Source organism: Chiloscyllium plagiosum, unplaced genomic scaffold (assembly GCF_037043375.1).
Source record: "Chiloscyllium plagiosum isolate Xiang-an unplaced genomic scaffold, Cpla_swu_hap1 HiC_scaffold_3, whole genome shotgun sequence".
NCBI lineage: Eukaryota > Metazoa > Chordata > Chondrichthyes > Orectolobiformes > Hemiscylliidae > Chiloscyllium > Chiloscyllium plagiosum.
This window is the reverse complement of record NW_028270141.1, coordinates 33,078,271-33,090,558: the sequence shown is the minus strand read 5'-3', so window position 1 is coordinate 33,090,558 and position 12,288 is coordinate 33,078,271. Positions and strand designations below refer to the sequence as shown.

General features: G+C 39.7%; 1 protein-coding gene across 4 annotated transcripts in view; it reads right to left on the bottom strand.

Annotated features, from left to right (window-relative positions):
- LOC122548600 (CUB and sushi domain-containing protein 1-like) overlaps positions 1-12,288 on the bottom strand; it is a 2,407,075-nt gene that overhangs the window by 851,455 nt on the left and 1,543,332 nt on the right. For all 4 annotated transcript variants that reach the window (XM_087978377.1, XM_087978362.1, XM_087978369.1 and 1 more), the window contains exon 7: positions 3,177-3,254. In XM_087978377.1, the coding sequence (XP_087834503.1) occupies positions 3,177-3,254 (78 nt within the window). The remainder of the gene's footprint in view (positions 1-3,176; positions 3,255-12,288) is intronic.

Here is a 12,288-nt window from a genome sequence, read left to right as displayed (position 1 = left end):
TGTAACAGTTGGTCACAACCAAAATCTGGTTCATTTCTCAGGGTAATGCCATGACCATTCAGAGTTAACCTGTCTTATTTAAGGTTTAAACAAAGCTTGGCAGTTAACTGCCAGTCATCATTAGCCATTGCATTCCCTATGACAAAACCTCGAACAATTAGCATTCACCTATCAATGATTCTGCACTGTCCTCTCTCACACTCATTTTCTCTTTATTTATTCATTTTTTTCTTGTAAATTGCCGTGATGAATGTAAGATGAAAAGCTTCAACTTTTTTTAAAAATCAGCAATACTAAATAGTGGAAGTTGACCACAAGGTGTATCATATCCAAACCCAATCCTGTTTTCACCAGACATCAGCAATGATCCATTTTGTTTTTTATTTAAAAAGATGTCGAATGTTAGTGAACATTGGTGAACGATGCGATGAAATCCTACATAGCCTAGTCAGAATCTGTTAAAGCAGAGAAGAAAAGCTTGGGGCTTCTGCTTGGTCAGGCTTTGTAAAGAAGGTTAGTATTTTCATCCTTCTGATTATCAAATAAAACTACATACTCCATACTTTTTTCTCATCCCGTGCCTGACCATGTTAACCCTGTCAAGGGACACAACCCACAGCCTCACCTCTGTGGATTTAAATATTCATAGATTACAAAAAATGTAATTTTGCAATAGTCATTGTGAGGCATGTAAAAATGATCCAGTGCTCACAAAAAAAAGCCACAATAGATTTTGCTTGTTTGTTTTTTCTCTCCAGTAGAGCTGGGAGCAATGTACAAGTGCAGAAGACAACTGAAGTGTGAATCTTTTCTTTGTGTGGCACCTCCTCCTTTTGCTACCAAAGTCAGAATGATCATGTCAGCCTTAATCAATATTTATTAATAATCAATTGCCTTTTATTCCTTTAATTTATTCAATGTGGAACTTACTTCACTTAATTCCTAGATTACGACAATCAGTTCTTTAAACAAGAGTATACTTCAATAATTGACTTAACTAAATGACTATGTGACTCACTTGAAACCTAAATTTAGCCAAATCTAAATCTTGCTACTGTAGGAATGTACTGATATTAGTTGAAACTTTATTGCTGGAACAGCACAGCAGGTCAGGCAGCATCCAGGGAACAGGAGATTCGACGTCGAATCTCCTGTTCCCTGGATGCTGCCTGACCTGCTGTGCTGTTCCAGCAATAAAGTTTCAACTTTGATCTCCAGCATCTGCAGACCTCACTTTCTCCTCGAAGATGTACTGATATTAGCACTCTTCTCCATACAGTTTTTTTTTCTTTTTATATATTCACAGGATAAGGGCTTCACTGGATAGGCTAGCATTTAATGCCAATCCTTAAATGCACAGCGGGCAGTTAAGAGTCAACCACATTAGTGAAGGTCTGGAGTCACATATATGCCAGACTGGGTAAGGATGGCATTTTCCTTATTAGGCACTGGTAAACCAGATTGTTTTTTTCCTGAAAATGAACAATAGATTGAATTCAAATTCCACCATCTGCCATGGCAGGATTCAAACACAGGCCCCAGAACATTACCTGGGATAATACCACAAGGCCATTGCACCCCCCTCCCCCACCTCATTACATATCAATACCGAGATTGGCACTGTTCTCCTTGATCGAGTGGTATGTGTGATGATTGCAGCACAGCACTTAGATTTGCATTGTTACTCACTGGGTAATAGTATTTGTAATTACTTTTAACATATTTGTGATTAATGGTTCATTTTCAATGGGTGCATTCTAATAGGTGAATTGTGACAGGAGTATTGTCAAGGGGGAACTGTGTTGTTCAACAGAGAGCATTAGTATTCAATTTGCGTTTTGACTGTGTCTCATTATTTTCTGCATCTCTCATGTCCACATAGTAATCTGTCAGGGTACAAGGTTATGTATGACAAATGTTACAGCGATGAATCCAGATTCTTAAAAAAGGAAGGCTGAAGCATAAATACAATCAAGGATTGATTGCGCCAAATGAAAAACTCCTATACCATTGATCCTATGTAACACCACCTGGGACTAACTAACATATTAATTAGTTTGCTTGTCAGCTTATTAACTCCCATGAAAAATGACAAATTGTTATTGACCCAAAGCTCCTTAACCATGTCCAGATGATCAGTAAACACTTTGCATTCTCCTACAGTTTTGTAAATATGTTTGTCTTGTTCCAAGTTATCTACAGTAACAAAAAAAAGTTCAACACTACGAATTGTTGCACAAATACTTCTGTTTGGCAGATCTATTCAAGATTATAGTTCATTGCACCAGAAAGGAAATAGAGTCAGGTAACTTGGATCTGTAATAATTAGAAACATAACGCATGTACACTGTAATTTAACCAAGGGCAATATTTAAGTAGACTAAAAAGGTCTATTGCCCTATCATAAGACTATTGGAAATGTGAGCAAGAGTAAGCTTTTCAACCAATTGAGCCTTTGTCACTACAGGAGGTCACGGTTTGTGGCTTCCACTTTCCTGTCTATCTCACAGAACTCTCAACTTGCTTGTTGATCAAATTCAGTCTCGATCAGTCTTGAGTATGCTCAATGACCCAACCTCCAGTGCGCACTAAGGAAAAGACTGTTGACCGTCTCAGAGAAGAAATTACATCTCATGTTCAGTTTAAGTGGAGGGCACAGGTGGTAGCATGTTGTTAGCGTGTACTTATGTTTCAATAAGATCATCTTTTGTTCTTCTAAGGTCAATGCATTTAGGCTCAGCTTGCTCAAAAGTACTTTGTGTGATAATATCACCATTATGGAATCAGTGACCTTCTCTGAACTGCTTCCAATACAAGCATGTGCCTCTTAAGTAAAGGAAAAAAAACCTGTCCTCTGCAGTTATTAGCAACACTTCCTTACATTTCAATTTCATTCCCTTTGAACAAAGGCCAACATATCTTTGCTTTCCCAATTTACTTGCTGTACCTGCATGCTAACATTATGTGATTCATGCAGAAAGACAATCCCAGAATGTCCTCTAGTGCAGCATTTTGTAGTTTATCACCTTTTTAAATAATATTGTGATTTTCTGTTCTTCAAACAAATTTGCTTCCTGGAAAGTATCAACAAAATTTTAAATCAAACCAATCTTTAGGTGATAATCACTTTATCCATAATTAAATGATGAGCAAAAAGTTAAAGACTAATGACTTACAGACAGAATTCTTGTGATCACTGTCCTTACTGGGAAGCATTTTGACTCCTCTGGACTTCAGCTCAATTGCCTTTTTCACTATTGGGGAAAAAGAACAGCTAAGATGAAAAAAAAGCTGAAATGTAAAAGCAAAGTATGATTACACAAAATAGAAGCCATTTCAAATAGTTAAGTGCTATCCAGTGCAGCTATAAGCAAAAATGGTTTATTATAGTCTTGTCACAATAATGGTCAAATGTGGACTATCAATTTTCAACTCTTATCCTCTGATGCTAAATCCTGAGCTTTTTCATGTACTAAATTGGTTTCACAAAAGGTAAAACACTGACTTAAGATGACTGCAACAGTCACCTGAGCAGCTTGAGCTAAACTCCTGAAAACCATGCGAAATAAACAAAGACAGTTTGAGCTAAAATTAACTGTTTATCAAACGATACCGAAACTGAAATAAGAATTCAGCACATCTCACATCTGTGGAGAAAAAGCAGAGTTAACATGTTGTGTCCAAAATGTTCTCAGATATGAAGAAACCTTTATCTCCCAATTTTTATTTATGCCTTCCTGGATGTTTAAAGCATTAGAATTGAAGTCACTTGCATGTTATCCAGCTTGAAAAACAACAATGATGCCAGGGAAGGGAATGCACAAGTGAATTTCATTTCAGGAACTCTGCTTTAGGGCAGACAAAGCAGAGAAGGAAAATGGATTTCTGACACAAAACAGGAAGACTCTTCCTGTCTGCCTTCCTCAGCCTCTGAAAACAAAATGCTTGGTGATAAGATATATTGCAATTCTACAGACTTACCACTGTCTGGGTGAAGAAATAGCACCACCATTTAGGATTGAAATGGGAAGAAATCTCTTCCCCCTTCTCAACCACGCCTAGAGAATGGCAAACTTGTGCAATTTATTATCACAGCAAGTGGCTGACGCCAAAACGTTGTATGATTTTGATTTGATTTATTGTTGTCACATACTGAAATGCAATTAAAAATGTTGTTTTGAGTGCTATACAGGCAGAGTGCAAGGAATTAAGGGCTATGGGGAGAGTATGGGTAAGTGGAGTTGAAATGCCCATCAGCCATGATTAAATGGGCCGAATGACCTTACTTCCACTCCTATGCCTTATGGTCTTATGGTACCATACAAAGTGCATCAGGGTGGCAGAGCAGAGTGCAGAATACAGTGTTACAGCTGCAGAGGAGGTGCAGAGAGAGAGAGATCAACAACATTAACATTTGAGAGGTCCGTTCAAAGGTCTGATAACTGCGGAGAAGAAGCTGTTCTTGAATCCGTTAGTACATGTATTCAAATTTTTATATATGCTGCCCGATGGAAGAAGGTGGAAGACAGTATCACTAAGGTGGGAGGAGTCTTTGATTATGTGGTTTTTTTCCTGAGACAGTGGGAAGTATAGATGAAGCCAACGGATGGAAGACTGGTGGCAGGCCAAAGAGATCAAAGCATAATAGGGAAAAGCAAAAACAGGCTATTCAGTTGGCTGATCAGCCATGGCCATAAGGAACGAAGCAGCAGGCTCAAAAAGCTGATGGTCTTCCCTCCTCCTGTTTCTATGCTTCTAAGGATAAGCATCTGTCCATAAGGATCATGAGGATACAAGGTATCCATTCAACCATTATAATATCAGGTTACAATTAACACTTCAAGAACTTTCAGAACTTTTTAAAAACTTTTTGGACCAAATACTTCACACTTCTTAAACATTACACGTGTGTTTAGAATAGATTTTACAAAGTCCCTGGAGCGTGGAAGCAGGCCATTCGGCCCATTAAGTCTACACCATTCCACTTAGGCCCACCTCCCAACCCTACCCCCTTAACCCTGCATTTCTCATGGCTAACCTACCAAACCTACACATCCTTGGAGACAAGTGGGCAATGTAGCATGGTCAATCCACCTGCCTGCACATGTTGAACTGCAGGAGGAAACCGAAGTACCCAGAGGAAACCCACGCAGAGACAGGGAGAACGTGCAAACTGCACACAGGCAGTCACCTGAGGATGTAATCAAACCCGGGTCCCTGCCACTTTGAGGTTTAGGTCGCTTATTCCCCTCTTGGGATTTGTCATAAAATTTGTCTTTCTTTCACACAGGAAAAGTTTGTATCTAGCTCCTTAATTTTGACCAGTATTACATTTTCATTGAAGTGTGGTATCGCTGCAGTGCGAAAAAGAATTTAAAATATTTGTTGCAACCAACTGAGGGCCTTAAAACGTGGGGAGACAGCTCATTATTAACATAACAATTTATGCACGAGTATTTTTTGCCCTTTGAAAAATACAAACATTTCCTATCTGTTGTTTGATTTTTCTAACTTGAATATTTAATGGAACTATCTTGTTTTCACTGCAACTAATTGCTTACAAGCTCATAAAAAATCAGCATTGCTTTTCATGTGTTTGGGTAATCTCAAGCCAAAATATTTGTTTCAAAATGACCATTCCAGAAATCTAATTGAGCTGGTTGTATTTTAATGCAATGTGGAAGAACATAACATTTAATTGTTCTTTCCACAGTTTTCTCACATTAAGTTTTATTTATTTGTTCATGGGATGTGGATGTTGCTGACTTGGCCAGTATTTATTGTCCAATTCTAATTGCTCAGCGGGCAGTTAAGAGTCAACCACATTGCTATGGTTCTGGAGTCACATCTAGGCCAGAGCAGATAAGGACAAGAGACAAAAAAACTGCAGATGTTGTGTTCTTCCAGCCTCCTGCTTGTCTATTTTAGACCAGATGAGGACAGCAAGCTTCCTTCATTTAATGAACCAGATGTTTTTTTTCAACAATTAGCAATGGGTTCATGGTCACCATTAGACTTTTAATTTCAGATTATTGAATTAAATTCAGATTCCACCACTTGGGGTGGCACAGTGGTTAGCACTGTTGCTTCACAGCCCCAGTGACCCAGGTTCGATTCCTCCCTTGGCCACTGTCTCCCCGTGTCTGCTTGGGTTTTCTCTAAGTGCTCCAGTTTCCTCCTACAGTCTAAAGTTATGCAGTTTAGGTGGATTCGTCATGTTAAATTACCTGGAGTGTCCAAGGCGCAGGCTAGGTGGAATAGCCATAGGAAATGCAGGGTTAGGAAGGGGAGGGGTTGGGATGTTCTTTGGTGTAGACTTGATGGGCTGAATGGCCTGTTTCCACACTGTACAGCTTCTATGATTCCATGATCTGCTACAGCAGGATTCAAACTTGGATCCCCAGAACATCACCTGGGTCTATGGTTAATAGGCGAGTGATAAGACCACTACACCAGTGATGAGCTGATCACATCTGTGGAAAACAACTTGGAGTAGAAGGAATAATCTTTGAGTAAATTAGTTTTGTTTTGTAAAGATAAGTTTAGAATTTTATAACTGAGCATGGGTAAAAGCATAATTAAGTGAGTGAAATGTGCATAACTTGTGCCTAAAAGCAACATGGCAATTTGAAATCAAAGCAAAGATCCTGGAAACGCTCAGCAAGTCTGGTAGTGCCTGTAGAGAAAGAAACTTAATGCTTCAGGCTGATAATCTTTCATCAGTCCAAACTCTGATCTTTAATATGAAACATAAGCACTGTTTCTCCAGACAAACTCTCAGAATCGCAGAATGTATCCAGAACTTTAGTTTCCTTTTAGTAAACATGGACATATTTGTGCTCATCATGGAAGTGTGATCAATTACTTTCCATTTCAAGCAGAATCGTATGCTCCCAGGTCAGGTAATACTGCAGCGAGATACAGAGGAAAGTTCCCATTACTCCAGCTCAAAAACAAGTTTTAACTCCACCCTCATAACATTCTCTTCTAATGCATCAGCACAACATCTACTCCACTCAACAAGTCCTCCAGCAATCGGCTTATCCAATGAATTAGAAAAATGGGAATGAATTTGAAGCATTTAAATGCTGTAAACTCACATTTACTAGGAACCAGACCACGAATATCCAACCTTTTCATTAGGTAGATTACTGTACTCAGGGAGGCCAGCAAATAAATTTCAGAAATACAAGGTTTGGCAAAAGAAGAAACACAAAATTTACAGTAACAAATCAAGTCCAAAGCAATGAATCATCAGTTTAAGTGAGGAATTTACAAAAATGGCTTTTCTTTTCCTCTCTCTCTCTGAATCTCAGATCCCAGTTCTGCCATTTTCACCACCTCCATCAGGGCTTGGGAATGAGAGAGCCTCGTCTTGCCTGACTCAATGCATGAGTTGGAGCTTCATTTGTTGTCACACCCACTTGACAGGAATCTTGTGCCTTGCAGTCTTCTTCACCACCAACCTCCAAGGCCAGCAGATATTCCTACCATGCAGGCCTTGGGCCTTCTCACAGTTCCTCACTCTCACAATCTCTCCCACATTCGTTGCCGAGAGGCTCATTGGTGAGAAATGGCCTCTGATTGGAGGAACATCTCCTTGCACAATCTTCCACTTGTGTTTCCACAATTTGGAACACTATGGCAGGCAAGATAAGATCCCTTGATTGGGGCATCAGTTATTTGTTACACAAGCCTTAGATAGACTGAGATGGTCTAAATTTATTAGACAATGAACCTTTGTTGTCAAGGGCAGAGGCATTTCCAACCCCTGGGCTTGAATTTGAACTCAGTTTGCCAAGGTAAAACGTTAGTCACAATCCAATCAAAAACCCTGGTCCCTCAGAGCATTTTATTAAAAATTCAGATTTTGAACACTTTCAGGTCAAGAATGTAGACAGTCTGCACATTCAGCAACTTTTATTACTGCAATTTTGTTTCAGCACCACAACCTATAGGATGTGAATTCAAAAAGTTACTTCAAGTTGCAAGTCATGAATTCCTCTTGATTTATTGTCAGTGAAAGGTTTTAGTTTCCAGGCCTCTAAGTTACAGTTGTTATATTTACGAAGTTGTTGATTTCATTAATGACAAAATACCCAGTTGGCATTGAATTCAGATCAGGCAGGTTCCACTACAAAGGACAGGTGGACAGTGTTTAAGCATGACAGCACCCTTCCAAACAAGGGTAACCCTTGATGGCCTACCAGCTGTCTTCATTGGCAATACAAGCTCAGTGACAGACACTGACACAATATCACTATTCATATGCTGAACTACTTTCACATCATTTTTCATCACGTCCCAGTGTCAGAGGGTGGCATTCAAATCTCCACATGCCACAGAATGGAAAAAGTGAGGATTTCAAGGATTATGTGCTCTGTGCTCAATACAATTGTCAATTGCACCAGTTAAATAGGTTTCTACACTGGAATCTTTGCAAAATATAAAATCAATCTTTCTAATTACCATGACGTTGAAAGATTCACTGAACAACAATTCATCCTAATGATAACTAGGCTGCCTCATTTAGCTGTGATTCGCCTTCATTACCTTATTTTCTAGTCTAATAACAGTGACCAATATAATTTATCCAACTTAATGATTGCAAGCAAAAGTTGTTCACTGCATTATCCCTTGACCTATCACCTTCAAATCCCATTTTTTTTTATAATTGCAGTTCCACAGCTTGACTCAGAATAATGTTTCAGAAAGCAAGGTAACTCGAACAAGTGAACATTTTATTGAACTTAGTGAATTATCTCATTAATAAATGGAAAGTTCTACTGAGATATTTTAGCAGAATAGCAGCATTCATCGATCAATACCAGTGTTAATAATAAAGATATATTTTTATCAATCAAGATTTTGTCTTTTGACGAGAAAGCTTTTCACAAATGAAAATTGATACAAACCCTTGAATTTCACCTCGACACTCAATCAAAAATATGTTTGTGTTTGACAAATTAAACACATTACCCTCTGATGAACTAGACTATCTTGAATTAATTATAATTCAACGGTGGCATTGCTTAAAAGATGTTTTATCTTTGATGTGATCGACGGTACAGTGACAGGTAAATATTTGTCAGGTTATCTGCGGGCAATTATGATAATGTATGGAGAAATGCAGCCAGCTTTCAAACCACCGGGGAACTCTCCAAACTGAAACACCAGTTTGGTGTTTAAAACACCATTCGGTAAAAACAAATGGTAATTCCAGAATATACATTTCAGACAGATTTGATGTGTTTAATTCAGAGATCTTTTCACCCGTAATGAATCCTTGATAATGTTGAGATTTGTCTGCTCCTAGTCCTGTCAAAGAAGCTGTCGCATTATGAACAAACTTTGAAATAAAGGAATTCTATTGGAACTCTCTCTCACCGGGAGAAGTACCTAAACTCATTTCACAATAACACAGCTCCGACTGCGAATGTAGTGAGGTGGAGATTTCAAGATGTGCACCCGCATACAATCATTCTCTGGCACTGCACATTAATGCAAATTATTGAAAGAACAATGTACAGCTCTTTCTGTTCACATTGTTCTTGGAACTGCATGTCATTTTGCTCCTTTTTGAAAGAGAATGGCAAATACATGAATGCTAAAGGCACAGAAACTCGAATAGGTATTTTTTGAACATAGGACAGTACAGCATAGGAATGGGTCCTTCGGCCTACAATGTTGTGCCAAGCGTGACACTGAATTAAACTAATCCTTTCTGCCTGTCCTTGGTCCATATCTTTCCATACCTTGCATATTCATGTGCTTATCTAAAAACCTCTTTAATTGTCCTGATTGTCTCTGTCTCCACTCCAGGCAGTGTGTTTGAGGCAGCTACCATTCCTTGTGTAAAATAACTTGCTGCTCTCATCTCCTTTGAACTTGCCCCCTTTTTAATGCACTGCCTGGGATGTTAATTGAAGCAGGAAACTTCATAATCTTAAAAAAGTATAATTGGCTGCATAATTGAACTGTCATAAAATTCAAGGCTATGGGCCAAGTGGGGAAAGTGGATCTAATGTAGATAGCAGTATATTTTTGGTGGTACAGACTTGATGGGCCAAAGGACCTCTTCTGTACTATGTGATGAGGCTGGTGTGCCAAGCGGGCTGAGATAAAAGGTAGGGGGGAGGGAATTTGGGGGAGGGCCGCAGGGAATACGATAGAGAACACTTTAACTCCCCCTCCCACTCCGCCAAGGACATGCAGGTCCTTGGCCTCCTCCACCGCCAGACCCTGGCCACACGACGCCTGGAGGAAGAGCGCCTCATCTTCCGCCTAGGAACCCTTCAACCACACGGGATGAGTGCAGATTTCTCCAGCTTCCTCATTTCCCCTCCCCCCACCTTATCTCAGTCCCAACCCCCGGATTCAGCACCGCCTTCTTGACCTGCAATCTTCTTTCCGTCCTCTCCGCCCCCACCCCCTCTCCGGCCTATCACCCTCACCCTCACCTCCTCCCACCTATCGTATTCCTAGCGCCCGTCCCCCAAATTCCCTCCCCCCTACCTTTTATCTCAGCCCACTTGGCACACCAGCCTCATTCCTGAAGAAGGGCTTATGCCCGAAACGTCAATTCTCCTGCTTCTCGGATGCTGCCTGGCCTGCTGTGTTTTTCCAGCACTACATTTTTCAACTCTGGTCTCCAGCATCTGCAGTCCTCACTTTCTCCCTGTATTATGTGATTCCATGTTTCTATGCCTGCTAGCTAACGAATGGAAGAACTGAAAAAGCATCATCTAATGAACACAGACCCCAAGCAACATTACACATTTCTTGTATATCAATAGAGAAAAAATGATTCTGCGCTTGCCATTGACTGTAAATTGACACTGACACAAACCATTCTATTTTGTCCTTTTTTTGATTGTTGGAGCATGTCGGTGTCGATTCAAAGCTGCGCCAGTTGATGAGGCCATGCCACATTCATAATCATTCACAACCATAGCTTTTCATTTTCTCTATGCTAAGTGCTACAACAGTTACCTTGACAATCTGCTATCATCCAAGAAAGCAGCATTTTTGGTGAATGTCACATAATTTGTTAATACATCAATAATACCTTGAGGTAGCACATTAGTACCACCTTCTACTAGCTTAGGCAACCATTTTATAATGGAGAAAATCCTGAACAGTCCCCATAAATTGTCCTTGAATGAAGAACTGCCAATCTCAGTGGACCCTATTTAGTTATAAAGTAACTGTGGAGGCCTCTCTGACCAAAAGAAAGAGATTGTTGGCTATCATTCTAGTTTAATTTGCACTTCAATCGTCATAGCATTTGATGACTAGTGACACGCCTGAACATAATGATGCTTCTATCGTCAACTGATCATCTCCGTTGTTTTTAAAGAAATTAGAAAAGAAAATGAAAATGCTTAAGAAAGAGGACATGTTTTTGCTCATTTATAAAATATATCATCATCATTCTAAATGAAAGACTACTGGAAATTAGAGTCATAAAATCATAGAGATGTACAGCACAGAAACAGACCAACTCGTCCATGTTAACCAGATATCCTAACCTAATCTACAGTCCCATTTGCCAGCACTTGGCCCGTATCCCTCTAACCTCTCCTTTTAAATACCTATCCAGATGCCTTTTAAATGCTGTCATTTTGCCAGCCCTCACCACTTCCTCTGGCAGCTCATTCCATACACGCACCACCCTCTGTGTGAAAAAATTGCCCCTTAGGCCCCTTTTAAATCTTTCTCCTCTCACCCTAAACCAATGCCCTCTAATTTTGGACTCCCCCACCCCAGGGAAAAGATCTTGCCTATTTATCCTACCCATGCTCATCATGATTTTAGAAACTTTTATAAGGTCAGGGAAAACAGCCCCAGCCAATTCAGCCTCTCCTTATAGCTCAAATCCTCAACCCTGGCAACATCCTTGTAAATCTTTTCTGAACCCTTTCAAGTTTCATAACATCCTTCCAATAGGAAGGAGACCACAATTGCATGCAATATTCCAAAAGTGGCCTAGCCAATGTCCTGTACAGCCGCAACATGACCTCTTAACCTCTATACTTGATGCTCTGCCCAATTAAATTCTTAGGGACTTGAAGATATGGGTCACAATTTCAGGTATAATGGAAGGGTCAAAATCAAATCAAGAAAGAAATTTGACCATTTGAATGCAGACAGAGTCTGAATATAATAGAATCCATGAACACTTGCAGCCTAGGTAGGGGGTAAAGGCAAAGATGTAGGACACAGTGAAACCACAAAAGACATGGAGAAAACTGATTCATCTCAAGAAAGCATAGACGTCTTTCTGGG